The following is an 18,678-nucleotide window of genomic DNA, read 5'->3' on the forward strand; positions in this document are numbered from 1 at the left end:
GGAGTGAAATTCAATGATAGATATGCCATGTACTTGTTTCCCATAATATTATTAGCTAAAAAGTGATAATTTTTGTACACAAGTAAATTTAAAAACTTTTTAATACTCAATTAACAATAGTAAAGAATTATTCTTTGTTTTAGGAGTCACTAGTCAGCAAAACAACAGAATCCTTAGCCTTAAGAAACATCTTAAACTACCAGCTTCCCCAACACAGCAATGGATTCCTCCACAGGACCTTTTCGCATCTGTATCAGGTTTACGAACTTAAAAAGTTCGACTATCCTCAGGTAGCAGATCTCGTCTGGAAAGACGAGAGACTGAAACGGGCAATCGAGAAGACAACCATTCAGCAGTTCCAGGATTCGGAAATTAGCGACGATGAGTTTTATAGCCAGCTCTTGAAAGGCAATCAGAGAAGGGCGAGGAAGTTACTCTACGATATGAGGTCCACGCTTTCGGACTTCCTATTGAGGTGCGACAGTGTTTTGCATGTATTATTTTGAGGTTAAGTTAGGTTATGTGACAGTTTTTTCAACTGACAAGTCTATCAGTCTTTTTCCGCATACTATTTTGGTGCTAATAATTTTTAACCTACTTTTATTTTCAGATTCACATCGTGGGTGTTATATAAATTACTTTCGTGCTTCCTAACTTCAGTTGTGGTTCATCCTGGGCAAGTGGAAATGTTGAAGAAAGCAGGAAATTCCAATCTCCCGGTCATATTCTTGCCGTTGCATAGGTCTCACCTGGATTACATTCTAATTTCTTTTATTCTTCTTAATAACAACATCCGATCGCCCTTAGTCGCTGCTGGAGACAATCTGAGGATACCATTCTTTGGGTAAGTTTTGTTGAAACATAAAATTATGTTTGCGGCACTGCCGATAGCTTTGACCATGTTTTGTTAATTATTAATTGTTGCGTACCACAAGCTTCTGATCTATCTGTGCAGAAATAAGTCCATTGGCACTTACACTAGCATTTTCTAGTAATAACGCTGACCTTTTTTGCATTTAATGAAACAGATTTCCCTGAAATTGCCCACTTTTTATATCCTTTTCCACGTTATGGTATTCTTGTGAAGTGAAAATTACCATCGTTACATTTTCGCATCACAAGTGTAATATAACACGTTCATATCTATTAACCGAGTCATTAAACCGACTAACTAAAACTAAAACGACATCCTGTATTTCAATTCTTGAGACTTTCGTCTTTTTAGGTCTCTGTTGAGAGGCTTGGGCGCATTTTTCATAAGACGCCGCATGGACCCGGCGATGGGGCGCAAAGACTACATCTACAAAGCTGTCTTGCACACCTACATGAACAACTGCCTCCGGGCCGGTCACAACATGGAATTCTTCCTCGAAGGGGGCCGGACGAGAACGGGCAAGCCCTGCATGCCCAAGTACGGTATACTTAGTGTCATTCTGGACACCTTCATGGATGGAACGATCGAGGATGCTCTGCTCGTACCGATTAGCGTGAACTATGAAAAGTTGGTGGACGGTAATTTTATTAGGGAACAGTTAGGCAAGCCCAAGGAGATGGAGACTTTTGGTAGCGCTATTAAGGGGATCTGGAGCGTTTTGAACAGTAACTACGGGATGATGAGGATCGACTTTAACCAGCCATTTTCATTACGGGTAAGTAATTGTTATATATTTGTTTTAAGGTGGCTGTAGTGCAAAGTATGGAATATTGACATTGTAACTTTCAAACTAGAAATTGAAAATTTGGTTAAAGTAATAATGACATTATTAGAAACTAGATTGTTTTACTTAGGAGTTGGTAGAATTTGTGTTGCCTAAAAGTCACAGTTTTATCATTAAAAAGGTTACTGAAAACATCAGTTTTGTTGGAATTTCAGTGTAAACTTCACCAATTTACCACATTTACAACTGTAATGTCTCTCAGTCCATATTTTGTTCATCATTATCTTCCATATTTAGTAATCTAGGTTTTATAATGTCATTTTTTGCTAATCCTTAAATATTTCAATGAATCATATAAAACATCAACTGTTTTATGGAAAGTAAAGGTAGATTTTTAAATATTTATGTCACTCCATATTTTGTTCATCATTGTATGCCATATTTGACAATATGCAGGTGACATAATGTTGTCATTATTCATTAGGTCATAAAAATGTCATTTTTTGCTAATCCTTAAATATTTCAATGAATCATATAAAACATCAACTGTTGTATGGAAAGTAAAGGTAAATTTTTAAATATTTATGTCACTCCATATTTTGTTCATCATTGTATGCCATATTTGACAATATGCAGGTGACATAATGTTGTCATTATTCATTAGGTCATATATATTCCACTGCAATCAAATAAATCATCAGCTGTTTGATAGAGATTGATGTTTTGAAAATGTTTAGTCCATATTTTATTCATTATCTCCCATATTTGGTAATATCTAGGTTTTGTAATGTCATTTTTCGCTAATCCTTAAATATTTCTATGTAATCATATAAAACTTCAGCTGTTTTATGGAGTGTAAAGGTAGATTTTTAAATATTTATGTCACTCCATATTTTGTTCATCATTCCATGCCATATTTGACAATATGCAGGTGACATAATGCTGTCATTACTCACAGGTCATACTTATTCCACTGCAATCAAATAAGCCATCAGCCATTTCATAGAGATCGATGTTTTGAAAATGTTTAGTCCATATTTTGTTCATTATCTTCCATATTTGGTAATATCTAGGTTTTGTAATGTCATTTTTCGCTAATCCTTAAATATTTCAATTTAATCATATAAAACATCAGTGTAGGAGTGTTAAAGTTAGATTTTTAAATAATTATGTCACTCCATATTTTATTCATCATTGTATACCATATTTGACAATATACAGGTGTCATAATAATATGGTCATTATTCACTAGGTGATACATATTCCACTGCAATCAAATAAACCATCAGCTGTTTGATAGAGATTGATGTTTTAAAAATGTTTAGTCCATATTTTGTTCTTCATTATATGCTATATTTGACATGCAAGTATCATAATGTTGGCTTTGTTTGCAAAGCGGTAAATATTTCATTGCAACCAAATAACGTATCAGTTGCTTGATTGCTTGCTTTAAAAATGTCTGGCAGTCCATATTTTGTTCATTATAACAATGAATACCATATTTGACAATATGCTGTTATAATATTTTCGTTATTCACTAGGCCATAAATATTAATTCACTGCAATCAAATGGACTATAGGCTGTTTGAGAGAGAATAGAGAGAAATTTAAAAATATTTCTGACAGTCGATATTTTTTTCGTTTTCTGCCATAATTAGAAATATCCAATGTTGGCGTTTTTAAATATGTATGTCAGTCCATATTTTGTTCATTATGTGCCATATTTGACTATATGTAGATATCACAATGTTGTCATTATTCACTAAATCGCACATATTCCACTGCAGTCCAATAATTTATCAGTTGTTTTTAAAAAATAATTATCAGTCCATATTTTTATATCCTCGTGATCAGTCATATTGGGCAATATCATATGTTGTAAATTTTTACTAAACCATAAATATTCAAATAAATTATTGGCCGTTTTATAGAGAATAAAGGTTTTAAAAATATCTGTGCCGGCCATATTTTTTTCATTGTTATCTGCCATTTTTGGTAATATCCAGGCGTCGTATTGTTGTCAGTTTTCACTAAGCCATACATATTTCACTACAGATAATTGAATAAAGCATTAGATGTTTTATAGAAAGTAAAAATAATTTTTTAAATATGTCAGTCCATATTTTGATCATTGTATGTCATATTTGGCAAAATATGGAGTATTGCAGTGTTGTTATCTTTTAAGCCATAAATGCAGTAAAATAAAGTATAATGCTGGCATATAAAGAATGTAAATTTAGAAATGTCCATGTCGCTCCAGATGTTAATCAATTGACGTTATTCATAAATAATTTGACTATTAAATGTTCTTTAGCATTAAAGTCGTTTAATTTTAGAGAGCGACTACTATAAAAATAAATTTGAATTTTAGGAGCTGGTGAAGACGTTCAATATGAGTGGGAAAATGACACCCAACGGAGTTAAGAAAACACTGAAATCCAATCCGTCTACCACTAGTTTATACGGTACTGATATTGTATCGGAGGAACTTAAAACTCTAGTAGAAAGCATATCAAAACACATTATTTATGGTAAGTATACATTGTTTGTTTCCTGAATTGTTTTTGTCACATTTTTTTTTAATAAGGTTTTATTTTTAACTTGAATTTCAATCTATTAATGCGATTTTTTTTGTATTAAATGAAATAATGTCGTTTCCCATTGTTTTTTAAACAATTTTTCTTTAAAACTTTTCATACGACATTTAACACGTGTTTTGCTCTTTTTAATTTTCAATCCTTTTGTCCAAAAAAAAAAGTATATTTCATTTTGTCGTAGTTTGTTATTAGAACTACTTGTTAGTGTAAGATTTATCAACAAAGTGAGATATTGACATTGGAGCTTCGTTGTGAACTAATAGCATTGTGAGAAACAACTACTCTGGGAACTATAGTTCCATCCAGCGTTGAATTACACACAATATTTAGTAAACAACTAAGATCATCGATCAGAACCACTACTCTTTGAGCTGCATGCTCCAGCCGTCAAAGCAGTTTTTTCCGACAATATCAAAGTTCAATGCGAAACATATCATGCTTTCTTAGCACCTACAGATTTGTAGATCACTCTTTGCCGTTAGATACAAATTAATGCTTTGTGCTAATAGTCAGTGAGTAGCAATGTCATTTCAGACAGATGACATATACTTTGTATTTATTATTTTTTTCTGAAGTCAATATTGCAAATACAAAGAAGTTATTGAAGTGCATTAGGAACGTGTGATGTAACATCGAGCTATGTCTTTTTTTAGATTGTGCTCAGTCGACATGCATCATGTCCACAAACGCATTAGCGTTTCTGCTGTTAACGAAACACAGAGAGGGCGCTAGTATAGAAGAATTAGTGAACACTTTAGATAATTTAAGGAAGGAACTGGAGTACGCCGGGAGAGACATAGGCTTCTCCGGAGACTCGTTAGATGTCATTAATTATGCTGTAAGTAAATTAGTATTTCAGAGCTCATGCATATTTATCCAGGAGTTACATAATGTAAGGTGGAAAGTTTTACGAGATTTCGGAAACTTAGCAGTTTTATAGATTTTGAGTTCTTTTCAAATTTCAGCTTGAAATCTTTAATTGTTTTTTTTGCAAAAAATCCATTGTTATGTAAAGATTGCGGCAAAAAGTGGGGTTTTTGCATTTTTTTAATTCAGCTCATTTTTCTGATTGCTATGATGTGTGTCATGATATAGTTCGTTTCTTTGTTTTTGTTGAAACATCAAATTGTTCATCTGTGCAAAGTGTGCTTTGAAAACAAAACAGTCGACTATTGCAATAAAATTTTGACAGTTCGGTTAAATTTTCGTATGTCAAACTTAACTTAAATTATTCTTCAAATTTAATCAGTAAATATGAAGCATGCAAATCCTGCTCCTTTTCATGCAGTTTGCATTTGTAGTTATCTAAACTGCGGCATTATACACAAAAAAAAAGTTGTCTGTACTCTTCATGCGACATATGTTATCCGTAGTATTTGTACCTCCTGATCACGATCCGATGTCAGAATTGAGCTATCACATCACAGGAATTTCCTAACCTCAAATAAAAATGTCAAAACTACCAAATATTCGCGAAAAAGTGCTAGGAAAAGTTTTTCTATATTCAAATGTTCATTTATATAGTTAAGACCCCGCCGAACATGAATCCGGGGTCAGAATTGATGGTTCTCTTTCTAACCTCAAAAAAAAAAAAACGTCAAGATCTGATATCACGAATTTTTAAAAAATAACAGATTCGCGCCAAATTTGGTAAACGGGGGTTTTCGGGGTCGCTGATCACGAATCCGAGATCAGATTTACAAAATTCGTTTTTAAAAATTTAATCAATGCATTTTATTACCTACCTGAGATTAGTTAGAAAACCCGTGAATAGATCTTTTACAGAAAAAAGAACAAGACCGAATCCGAGATCAATTTTGCAAAATTCAAGATTTCGGATCCAAGATGGCACCAAATTTTCAAAAAATAACAGATTCGCGCCAAATTTGATATACGGGGGTTTTCGGGGTCGCTGATTACGAATTTGACGTCACAATTTTTGTTTACTTTATAACCTGAGTACCCAATCATGGTCTAACCTTCTTTTTTTCGGCTATATCTTGTTCTTTTTTCTGCAAAAGATCTATTCACGGGTTTTCTGCCTAATCTCAGATAATAAAGTACATAGGTAATTGGTTAAGTTTAAAAACGATTTTTGTAAATCTGATCTCGGAGTATTTTTTCTAGCACTTTGCGAATGTTTGCTATTTTTGACCTGTTTTTTGAGGTTAGGAAATTCCTGTGATGTGATAGCTCAATTTTGACACTGGAAAAACTTTGTTTTTTTTTGGTGGTTGCGTTGTCAATGATAATAGTTGAATGTTTTGCTTTCAAGTCAGTCTTTGTAAAAACGGATAATTTGCCCAATTTGACGAAAACGAAAGAGTAAATCATCTATGACTCAACATAGTAATCAGAAAAATAGTCCGGATTAGAAATGCGAAAATCCAACAACCCATAAGAACAAAAGCTGGTAACATGTTCTGAATTTCGCAATTCAGAATGTTCTAACTATGACTATATTTAAAACGTCCTCTTTTCATTTTTATATTAAAAAAAATCAATATTTCCAGTATTTTAACGGCAACTTCAAAACGAAAAAAGTAGGTCAAATTTCTCTTCAGCAAGTTATTGTTCATCTAATTTCACAGCTTTACCCTAATTTGATCAACCTTTTATCTCTAAGAGATAACCATGATCCCAATAATACAGTTCAAAAACCAACCGTTTAACAAGACCAGCCCATACATTTAGTCCGTTGTTGGATCTCCTTCAACAGGATGCTTATATCTTCCAGCATATTACAACATAAGAAACCTACATCGTAAAGGAAAGTACTTGGCACACCGTGATGCTATGGCAGCATTTCGGCAACACTCCCCGTATACTAATATATCAATTCATCACTGCATCACTCAAAATCTATAAAAATGCCAATTTCCAAAAATCGTGTAAAACTTTCCACTTACAACAGCTTAACTTTTGGATTATATCCATTCTAGGTGGATATGTTGGGACCTGCATTAGTACGTAAGGAAAGAACAAACAACGAAGAGATTATCAAACCGATCGCCATCCTGCCGAACGTCATCGAACTGACGTACTACAGCAACACGGTGGTGCCTCATTTCGCGCTGGAATCTATAGTGGCGATTGCGATCGGGGCTTTGGACAAGTCCTCGGGGAGCGTCGTCCAACAGGATCTGGTGGATAACGTTTTGGATTTATGTGATATACTTCAGTACGAATTTTTGTTCTGCAAACCGTGCCAAAGCCTGGAGCAAGTCGTTAGTAGTTGTATCGATGATTTAGTTATTAGGAAGCAGATATTTTTAGTGGTGAGTACACATTTTACTTCGATAATAGATAAGTCAATCAAACTCATATTTTTTATAGCAGTTTCTTATTCTGTGTGAAATAATATGTAACTTTTGTATGAAACACTTTTTTTGAAAATGCTTTGTTCTGTCGCCAGAGTGCGCTATACTTTTCCTGTTCGATTTTAATTCTCAGGCTGATATCTCGAGGAATAAGCAGGATAGTGAAAGATATTCCTGACAAAAGTTGTCAGGTTTAGGAGGATCAAGTTACCATGACCTTGAAATTAACCTTAAGCTCAATTATCAAGGTCATTTCAAGTTTAACCTTGATTTCTTAAATGGAAACCCATATTTTTATTACAGTTTCATGTTTTGCGTGAAAAAATATGTAACTTTTATATGAAACTTTTCTTGAAAAGGCTTCTTGTAATAAAAATATGGGTATCCATTTAAAAAATCTAAGTTGTTTGAAATATTTATGAAAGTCGAGGGCTGGTACACTAAAATGGGACACCTTGTAATAAATTTTTATTACTGTGTCATTTTGAAACCAAGTACAATTCATAGTTTTCAACAAAACTTATGAACGATTCCAAAAAACCCCTTTAATATGGCCGCCCCGCTCTCCTGATTTAGAACACCCATTTTTTTTTATTCAAGGATGACGCGGAGGACACTGAATTAAACGTGAGGAGTCGGAAGTTAGCTAGGCAGTTGGTGGATGACGGTGAAGAAGAGCAGTATCCGGAGAAGGTGTACAAGGTGAACCCGAACAAATCGGCGGTCGATACGTTATCGTACCTGAGGGGGATCTTGATGCCTCTTGTCGAATCGTACTCTATAACGGCTTTCGCTTTGGACAAGCTGGTGGGAAGGCAGCTGCTTGAAAGCGAGCTTATTAAAGATATTTTTGATGAACTGAAGATGCAGCTTAGTTTGGGAACGGTTAAGTATGGTAAGTGGAATACAATTGTTTTAGTGTAAAATCGGTGATTTGAAGAGGGCTCTATAGCAGATAGCCAACCAGTAATACATTTTTATAGATTTTATTACACAGTTTGTCTAAATATGAATCGATGCATAAATAAGAGACTTTCCCCCATTTTAACGAAGATTTTCTATAAAATGGACTTAGTTTGAAACTCAAATAACTTTTGGGTGTAAAGAAATTTGTAATTTACGATGTCGCTTGTTCAAAAGCGGCAAATTAATTAATTAATGTTAAATTTTCGATTTTGTACAAAGATCCTTTAATTAAAATGAAACACTTTCTACTAATACACAATGATTTTGAAAGCTCTGACTTGTTTACCACAAACCGCAACATTTGTCTCGAAAATCGTATTGATATGAATTGAGCTTTACTGACTTTATAAGCTAAATGTGAATCACAAAAGAAGTTCTTTAGAAAAGATGGAGCTAAACATTTGATGTTTTAGCTGACACAAGCTACAGGGTGTTTCAATTTTCATTGTTCTCTTACACCATTACACCTTGTATATGTGAAAACTGAGATTTCAATAGAAAATTACTATTTTAGTTTCCTTATTGGGGGAAAACCTACAGCACAGGCTGACAATTTTCAGAACCAGAAACCGTACTTAGTGTACCCGAAGGATTTTGATGCGCTGATTTATGAATCCGAGCCCAGAGATATATCTCGAGATATTCTAACTTAAATGTGCAAAAATCTATATCTCGTTTTTGGATAAATTTTGTTTATTTCCATGTTGCTACAAAAAAAATTATTCACGTAATCTGACTCCGAATATAGCAAAAAACCGTGATTTTTGCACTTTTAGGTTAGAATATCTCGAGAACCTAGCTCGGAGCTCTGAACTTGGATTAATAAACACAGGTCAACATTTTATCTAGGCACGTGCACGGGAACCGAAGATGGTATTCTAGGGTTTTTGGGGTCGCTGATTACGATGAGCGGGCCAGTTAGGCTCAAGTTCAAGGTCATTTGAGGGTCAAACGGTTAAAAAACCTCCCAAAAATCTGATTCATGGACATGTTTTTGAGGTCGCTGAATCCGAATCCGGTGTTTATTTTTACTTTGCATGTATCCTCGAGGTCATTCAAGATCATCTCAAGGTCATTTGAGGGGTTTTTGAGACAAAATGCTAAGTACCATCCGAAAAATCTTCAATTCATATGTATGTTTTCGAGAACTCTGAATCTGAGGTCAGTCGACCTCATTTCGAGGTCATTTGAAGGTCAAATGGTCAAAAAACCTTCCAAAAATCTGAAAAAATTCATGGACATGTTTTTGAGGTCGCTGAATCCGGTGTTTATTTTTAGTTTGCATGCATTCTCGAGGTCATTCAAGGTCAACTCAAGGCAGGTATTCTAGTTCTGTGGCACAATTGTGCATTTCGCAGATTGAGATTGCTACAATGTAATGCATTAATAGAGATTTATACCAGATTCTTTGGAAAATGACTAGAATCCACATCCAAAATGACCTTGAGATGACCTTGAATGACCTCGAGAGTGCACGCAAAGTAAAAATAAACGGCGGATTCGGATTCAGCGACCTCAAAAACATGTCCATGAATTTTTTCAGATTTTTGGAAGGTAATCAGCGACTCCAAACTCCTTTGGGCACACTAGATCCGGTCTTTGGTTCTGAACTTTCATAAAATTTTGTCCGCCTGTGTAATTAATAAAAAATAGTGTCAAAATTTAATTAGAAGTTAATAAGAAAATGAGACCCCTTTTTCGGGTGCAATCATTTGATCCAGTAGTTAGAAAATTAGAACTTTCCGTTGAATTTTTGAAACCAATTCAAATTCCTCAAATTAAATAAAAAAAAACAACATTGATAAATCTAAAACATCGAAAGAATATTTTTAAGTCGATTTAAGTACGTAGTTAATTCTAATAGTGGAATGCATTTTCAGATGAAAGCATCTCTGTCGATCCAATAAAAAATGCGTTGAAGGTGTTCCAAAAATGGGGCACTTTGGAATGCCACTCTGAGAAGAAACTGAGGCTATATTACCTGAGGGACGATCAGGACGATTCGGAATCCGTAAAAGCCCTCTATCACAAAGTCAACAAATATCGACAATCTTTCTAAGTTATTTTACGTAATATTATTTTTAAGAGTACTGAATTGTAGATAAATTGCTTTTAGAGTTATTTTATTGTGTGCCTTTTGAAAGCCTAAAAGGTCCCTGATAGAGTAGCTTTTTTTTATGAAGAATCATTAAGTACTAAGATTTTTGCGTTTATAATTTTATTGTGAAAACTATTGTAAACTGTGATAATTAAATGGATAAAATTTATCACAATTTGTTATTCCTCGGTGTAATTATACGTGTATATAAACATTTTTGACAATAATAATTTTATTTATTGTAAAGAGAGAGTTATTTTCCTCACAGCCGATGAACTATTAGCTGCGACGGCGACAAGGTAAGTTCCGAGAAAGTTGTTTAGTTTCACAAATGGATAATCGAAAGTTACAAAAAAATATGTCGTCATATTATTATTATTATTATTATGTAGTTACATGTTTGCCCCACATTGGGCGCCATGTCGCATTGTGAACTCGGCAAAAAAATTAAAGGAGCTGAAAAATTTCCAAATTTTTTTTAGTGATTTTTGAAAGGCTATAACTTCGTGAATAATGGTCTTATCGAGAAAAAAAAAGAAGCATCTTAAAGCTCGAAGATTTTACTTTTAAAATCTTGAGATGAAAAATTTTTTTGAGCATCACTTGGCGCAATCAAAAGAAATAATGCAAGGTAAAAATTTTACAAATTTTTTTTTCATATCTACTCATGGTCAGAAAATTTTTCTGGCTTAATCAATGCTAGCGTCATGTAGTCTGATTCATTGGCTTCAATTTGGTTTTATTTTATTTTCTGTATGAGTATTTCTCATCGAGATATCGGGTGTTGAGTGAAAAGTCACCTTTTTTTTTATCGATATTTCATGAACTATTTATCGTACAGCGAACGGATAATGGGTTTTAGAAACCTGAATCGATAATCTACAAGGGCCTTTTGAGAAATTTTTTTTTTTATAAGCGGCATTAATTTGAAAAAGTGCAATAAAATTACTTTTTCTGCTGCTGTGGAAACTCTTATTTTTTTAAATTTAAAAAGAAAGTTTCGAAAAATTTGTTTTTTGCATATCTGAATTTTTTTATCCAGAAATATAAGGTTTAAAAAAAAATTTGTTGTTATTGTGGTTCGATAGCCTCGAAATCGAACTTATGTTTCAATCCTGAGCACAAACGCACGAACCATCGGACGTCCAGTGTGCGGAACAACTGCCAAAGTTGCTTAAGGACCATCTCGGATGAACAATATTGACGATGATCCGGATTTGCTTTGGTCATAGATTCTTAAGGCAAATTTAGGGGACCCCTATTTTTTCTTTTTGCCAACTGGCCCCCTCTTTCGGAGTAACAGGCCCCTGAAATCTGCCCCATTTTTATATCTCGAAACCAAGTTGTACTAGAATCACTTGGTACAAGGGGTTTTATGATGTGAAATCTCACAGTGCTACACTTTTTGTCGAGAAACTCCCTTAAGACACTTTTTCGTGGGCCCCCTTGTTTTGGAACCAGAAAAATTTGGTTGCAAATTTGATTTTTTTTTAAATTATTAGTTAGCTAGAAAACCATTGAATTTAAAAACTTTTTTGTCTCGATAATTTTTTTCGTAAAACGCAATGTTTTTGAGGAAAATGGCGATTCACGATATGCATTTAATCACATTTTGACATTTTTCTCGAAAACATTACGTTTTACGAAAAAAGTATAAAGGGGCAAAAAGTTTCTAAATTTAATGGCTTTCTAGTGGACTGATAATTTTTAAGAAATTTAAATATACGACCAAATTTCTTTGGCTCCAAAGACAAGGGGGCCCGCGAAAAATTGTCTTAAGGGTGTTCCCCGCCAACAAACGTAGCACCATCAGATTCCACATGTCACAAAACCCTTGTGTACCAAATTTAGTGATTCTTGTAGAACAGGGTTCTGTGATATAAAAAAAAGATTAATTTTAGGGGCTTCAGGGGGCTGTAACTCCGAAAGACGGGGCCACTTGGCAAAAATAAAAAATACGGGTCCCCTAAATTTGTCTTAAGAATCCGTGACCAAATTTTGTTGCATGAATTTTGGGGCACCCTGTATTTCCTATGTTGGGCGTATGATATTTAAGTGTAATGAAAATTACACTGCGAATTCTTTTTATTTGCCTTTACAATAAAAATTATTCTTATATTCTTCCTAAAAAAAATAAGACTTTGGGAAACTTTAACAAATTCTTTTGGTGACTAGTTTGCTGGAGCCGTGCCCCGACAACTTATCACCTAGTGTTTCTTGGTACCGAAATAAAATAAAAACAAAAGTCCAATCAATGAATGGGTAGAAGAGCTTACAAAAAATACCGCCTGGAAACAAAAAATATGGTGATATAGGGAAAAAAATTCTAAAAAGATAGTTTTTTTCCTGTGGACATAAACGGCGAAGTTAACCTAAAAAATTCATAAAAATCAAAAAAACAGTTTTTTCACCAATAAAAAACGAATTTCAATCGAAAAAAGTTAAATGAGAGAGTTGGAGCTATTAAAAAAACGATTCATATTTTCAAATATATCGACTGCTATATTACTTTTCGGGATATATCGAAAAAACCGTAAAAAATCGACCTTTTTTGTTTTTGCTGTATCTCTTGCAAATTAAGGTTTTGAAACTTATTACTTGCTGTAAATGTAGCCCTCGGCAAGCCAAAAAAGTGCTTTTTTAAATTAAAAATTTTTCAAGTTTTATCGATTTAAAAAAAAAAGTGGTCTCGAAAATCGGCTCTTCTTGCTCGATGAATAGTCACAGAGAAACGAATCATTGCCCATTTCTTCCTTAAGAGTTGTACTTTCATGGTGAAAAAGAGTAATAACGATTTTATTAATTTCAAGTGTCCAAAAATGACTGAAAAAAGTAAAAATTTTTTGGTTGCGATTTTCTTGAATATCTTTTTCGATTTTGATTTCTCGATAATGCCTATAACAGGAATTGATTGCTGACATTTTCACGCGAATTTAAAAAAAAAAATAGCTTCACGACTTTTTGGAGCGATAATTTTTTTTTTTCAAAAAATTGCACAGGCCGCTACTTAAGTGCTACAGCGTCCATTCTTACAGAGATTGAAGTTGAAGACATATTTTCAATAAAAAAATACTGTCAAACCGAAGCATTCGAGCACGACGCGAGCTAACTTGCAAATATAGCAATTGATATATTTAAAAATACGAATCGATAGGTTTTTTTTTATAGCTACAATTTTCTCATTTAACTTTTTTCGAATGGTCAAGTTTTTTTTACTTTTATGAATTTTTTAGGTTAACTTTGCCGTTTATGCGCCAAAGGAAAAAACACTATCTTCGATTTTTTTTTTACTATATCGCCATATTTTTTTGTTTCCAGGTGTTATTTTTTGCAAATTTAACTTTAGGCCGTTACAGATGATTGAACTACAAAGTCTTCGTTACAATAGGCGATGTTTCCCCTTTGAAGAATCGAACGACACTGATTGATATTAAAGTAAAATAAAACCGAAATTATTCTGTTATGATGCATGAAACTTCCTCGTCGAGGGTTCAAAGCTAACCGACTTTCCATTGAAATTAAATAAAGTTAAAAATCTTCGTTCCAACGAGGGACATTTCACCATTGAAGTTCTGCAGCTAACATACTGCACTGAAATTAAATAAAGTTAAAAAACTTTGTGCAGATGCATCCCCGTCAAAGTTCTAGACCAAACTGACTTTAATACCGAAGTAAAATAAAGCTAAAATATTGGATTATGAATTCGGCTAATCAGTATCAGCCTTCAAGCCGATTTCAACACTCCAAGCATTATTCGTGCTTTGTTGATAAATAGCAAATTGTTCAAATAAATCCAGCTGCCCTTTGCCCGATGCACAGTGACTATGATTATTTGTAATTTAAGTGATTTGTTATCGATTTTAATTGTAGAAAAACACAGGACCATCTGCACTTATCTTGAAATTTCTTCCTATGCTTTAGCCATGATCTGTCTCATAATTTATACTCAAATAGCCATTGGGCGAGTCCGGTATTGGTAGACCAGTCTGCCTGATGTAGAATCGACGATGGTGCACTGGTCGTCAAAGCGAACCTGTATTGGTCCACTAGGTCGTAAATAATTTTTTGCATAGTATTCTATAATTAGTTTGGTGTTGAACGCAGTTCACTTTGGTTTGCCAGCGCAGTGCTTGGCGTGGATGTTATTGGTATAATACGTATTATTATTGATTAGTTGACATTATTATTTGTTCTATTGACTTCTAAAAAAAAAAGAGTTCTAATTTTCATAAAATCATTTTCTTGTAATTTTGTAATAAATTATTTACATGTGTTGTTTTTTATTTTTCGTATAATTTTTAATTATTTGTAAGGAATCATATTGTTTTTTAGCTAAATATTAGCGTATGGGACAGTACTGGTAAATTTAAACATTTTTTATACGTTCAGCATGGTTTTAAGTTGTCTAAAAAGATTTTTGCAACATTGCACAAGGCATTTGGTTGATTTTTATTAATGAAGAACACTTAAAATAGTACATAATGAATTATAGCTGACAAAACAATCAATAAAAATTGAACAAGTAACAATTTTGTTTCTAATAAAAAAATATACAAATAGATGTGCTGAAATAGTAATTTCAGTCCTTTGAAAGTAAATCTAAAAGATCTTTTGGCGTTGGTTGCTTAATCACTCCATAAACCTCATAATTATCTTCTTTAATTGCCAATTCGGTAACGGGTCCGATAGCTACAAACTAAAATAATTTTTACACCATCTCGCTATGCTTATATTCTTAAATGCCCACCTTAACCTTATTCAAGTCAACAGGAATCTTTCTAAGATGATCTATTGAACTGTGAAATCCGGATGGACTAAAAAATACCACATATTCTGGTATACTTGTTAAATCGTCCGTTACATCCGATATTTCCTTTAGAATGCTTGGATTTGCGATAGTGTCATATACCAAAACACCTTTAATTTCAATTCCTTCCTTTCCTAATTCCAAATTTAATGTGTCAGTCTTCAAATTCCCGTGTGGAAATAAAAAAGGTTTACGGTAAGCAGATTTCTCTGTAACAAGATTGTTCGATATTTTATAATTTCAACTTCAGTTACCTACTTTCTAAAATTACTTTTGACAAATTTACTGCATTCCCAGATCCTTTACCATCGCACTCCAAACCTAATTTATTTAAAGCCTCTGTGTAGGTAGCTTCTCCGACAGCAAAGTTATACTTCTCACGCCACGCTTTAATAACATTTTTATCATTCTGAAGGGCTAAATAAACCGCTTGGACACAGCGGGGGCTAGAAAATATAATTCCTTCGTAAGCTTCATTGTTTATTATTTTCTCCTTTAAGACCTGAATGTTTTTAAAATCGAATACCAAAGTTTTGACTTTCTTAACCTCAAAACCGTTTGTTGTCAGCAAATCTTCGTATTTATCTGAAGAGGCGTCAGTATTCTGAGATTTTAACAATAGAACAGTTTTTCTTTTAATCATTTTTGTATTTGATATCAAACAGCTTCGTTACTGTCATATTACAATGCAAATATTTTATAATTTCAATTTTTATTGTCAATAATAATGTCAATTGTCAATACCACAGCTGTCAGTCGGCATTGTCGGCAACTGGAATTAGGTGATATATCTTTAGCCTTTCTTCTTCTACTATTTTTTTTTGTCTTCATCCAAGGGGATGTTTAGCCTTTAGCTAAAATACACTATCACATTTTTCTTCTTCCTCTTCAGCAATTACAATCATTGTACAAACTACAATCAACATATCCACGCACAGTCCACAGCAATTCAAAACAGTTTCAACAGTCATGCGCATTCCGATATAGTGCTTAATACATGATTCAAAATTTTAAATTATTGTATCGAGTCAAATGCGATTGTGTCTGACTGTGGGAAACTGATTTTAATTGCACTAGCAACAAAGTTAATATATGAATTGAATTGAATTATTGTATCAAAACGATGAAGAGAGCTCGCGGTCTAACAAATCAATTTTGCGATGTTGTTAAATATTCTGTAACAATCATAGTTTGCTAAATCCTAATACCCGTGATTATGAGAAGCCAAATGATTTCATTGTTTAGCTGTCAAGTATCAATTAAGATCAATTTTTAGATACATATTTCTTCTAATCTTTTAAGAAGCAATCATGGTGAGTCCTTCGCTAAATAAAATTGTATTTTAATATTCAATATTAATCGTATAACAAAAATTAGAACATTTTCAGAACTAGTGGTAAAAGTAATGATTACATTTTTATTTACGTCGTACTAGGTAGTATAGTATAGTTAGTATAGGTAGTTTTGAGTGTTAAAGAATTTCAAGATTTAAAGTTTATTAGCAATTAATTTTTATATTATTTTTCAGTGATTTAACAGACATTTTTCGCTTATTACGTGCCCCCAAAAAAATGATATGATAAAATTATGATAAAGTACATGACAGCTTCTAGAAGCTGCTTATTTTTTGTTTTTCTGTGATTTGAACTGTGTCCGCACGTGTCGACTTTTTCCAGCGCTAGCCAAGTGTAACTAAAATTTGTTTTTGAAGAATAAATCCGAAAATAATCTTTCCGCAAAAATAAACAGGGAAAATGATATTTGAAGTGGCCAAGTGGCCGAAAAGAAGCTTATTTGTCCCATGTACTTTAACCTTTATACAGTTATTACTTTTAGATGAGACAGGGTAATGTGGTTTCCGGCCCGCCGACAACAAAAATATCTAAAGGAGCAAAGTTGATGCATGGAGTTGTGCAATTTATTTGGTATTTGAGTGTACCTTTTCTGACTATTTGCAACATACCTGCCATGAGAGCCAAACGGGAAGGCAAATAATCCTATTTATTTTTTAAATAAAAGTTAACGTATTAGTGTTAATGTTATTTTTGATGTTTCATGCCAAAATGCAAATAAATTGTTGATATAATTTATCAGCTAATTGATTTTTTCATGTACAGGTGCACTTATTTAATTACTAGTTTGAGATTTCTGAGCTGTCAGTAAGTAACTTTACAAAAAAAAATGAAAATATTTTATATTATTATTCTTATCTGCGCTTCATTGTATTCCATGTGAAAGGTGGAAGTTAACTGACGATATTATGGGAATTGGGAAACATCTTTCTGTCAGGTATATAGCAATACTTTGTGGCAGTAGGCATTGAATATGACAAACTTATTTGTACTGAAACGGAACCTTTTCACTAGTATATCATTTTATAAAGCCAATGGTTTTAATTTGTTCAGCCCCGCATATTATTATAATGGTATTTATTTTACATTAATGACATGACCATGGAGACTATACAAGGAGCCCGAACTCCATGTAAACAAAAATCTTACAAAAATAAGAGGGCGCTAGTGTTCCATATGTCCCATATGTAGAGAGGGGAGATAAAAAGCGGCAGTTTGAATTATAAATCAATCATGTCATTTTTGTAATGTGTTAAAAATTTTAAAATAAATAATGTAAGCTACTTTGAATTATATAAATCATGAAAATATGTCATTCCGGACTGTAATTAAACTAAATGATAATAAAAAATATTAGCTTTATGAGAAGAATTTGGTGTTCATAGAAAGAAACTAGTTTTCAAGGAATTTATGACGTGATCTTGTTAATATTAACCTATAAGTAAGGTTTATGTTTTTGATAATTACTTTGTTAAAGATTTTAGTTTAATGTTAGTAAAAAATAGTCACATTTTATACAGGAAGTTCCCTTTAAAAAAATAGTACCTAATTCTTGTATTATTAATATAGAATTTTTACTTGTGGTAATAAAAAATAGAATATAAAAAAACTCGGCGTTTTCAATAAACTTTTTAAAATATTACAGATGTCCGATTTTAAGTCCAGTGATTCAGATGACTTATTAGACGCATTGTCCAGCTTGAGTGATGATGAAATAGATTTACTCTAAGAAACAGAAATAGTAAAAAATAAGAACTACTTTGAAATTACTGTACCTGAATATAGTGGCCAAGTTTTTTTAACATTTACGTGTTAGCATCAGGGAAGTAGCTAACAGAATTGAAGAAAAATTTGCCATTTCTAATTATTTCACCCATGAT

The 18,678-nt window shown here is 33.0% G+C and overlaps 2 protein-coding genes across 6 annotated transcripts in view; one reads left to right on the plus strand and one right to left on the minus strand.

Annotated features, from left to right (window-relative positions):
* The window catches only part of LOC108917145 (glycerol-3-phosphate acyltransferase 1, mitochondrial), an 89,493-nt gene extending 78,685 nt beyond the window's left edge, over nucleotides 1–10,808 (plus strand). For all 4 annotated transcript variants that reach the window (XM_018723616.2, XM_018723615.2, XM_018723613.2 and 1 more), the window contains 8 exons: nucleotides 144–475; nucleotides 611–844; nucleotides 1,226–1,649; nucleotides 4,030–4,189; nucleotides 4,909–5,093; nucleotides 7,198–7,533; nucleotides 8,176–8,470; nucleotides 10,422–10,808. In XM_018723616.2, coding sequence (XP_018579132.1) covers nucleotides 144–475; nucleotides 611–844; nucleotides 1,226–1,649; nucleotides 4,030–4,189; nucleotides 4,909–5,093; nucleotides 7,198–7,533; nucleotides 8,176–8,470; nucleotides 10,422–10,600 — 2,145 coding nt within the window. In that variant the 3' untranslated portion in view covers nucleotides 10,601–10,808. The remainder of the gene's footprint in view (nucleotides 1–143; nucleotides 476–610; nucleotides 845–1,225; nucleotides 1,650–4,029; nucleotides 4,190–4,908; nucleotides 5,094–7,197; nucleotides 7,534–8,175; nucleotides 8,471–10,421) is intronic.
* A 4,230-nt stretch (nucleotides 10,809–15,038) lies between these two features.
* On the minus strand, nucleotides 15,039–16,180 carry LOC108917137 (uroporphyrinogen-III synthase). Of its 2 annotated transcripts, none has more exons than XM_018723598.2 (3): nucleotides 15,705–16,180; nucleotides 15,387–15,655; nucleotides 15,039–15,328 (listed from the first exon to the last, which is right to left on the minus strand). In XM_018723598.2, exons 1-3 carry the CDS (start codon nucleotides 16,087–16,089, stop codon nucleotides 15,269–15,271), a joined length of 714 nt encoding a protein of 237 aa, XP_018579114.1. In that variant the 5' UTR covers nucleotides 16,090–16,180; the 3' UTR covers nucleotides 15,039–15,268. The 2 variants fall into 2 exon arrangements, with proteins under 2 accessions (XP_018579114.1, XP_018579113.1); XM_018723597.2 differs by having other exon boundaries at nucleotides 15,039–15,335.
* Nucleotides 16,181–18,678: the final 2,498 nt, after the last annotated feature.

This window comes from Anoplophora glabripennis, unplaced genomic scaffold (genome assembly GCF_000390285.2).
Source record: "Anoplophora glabripennis isolate ALB-LARVAE unplaced genomic scaffold, Agla_2.0 scaffold85, whole genome shotgun sequence".
Lineage (NCBI taxonomy): Eukaryota > Metazoa > Arthropoda > Insecta > Coleoptera > Cerambycidae > Anoplophora > Anoplophora glabripennis.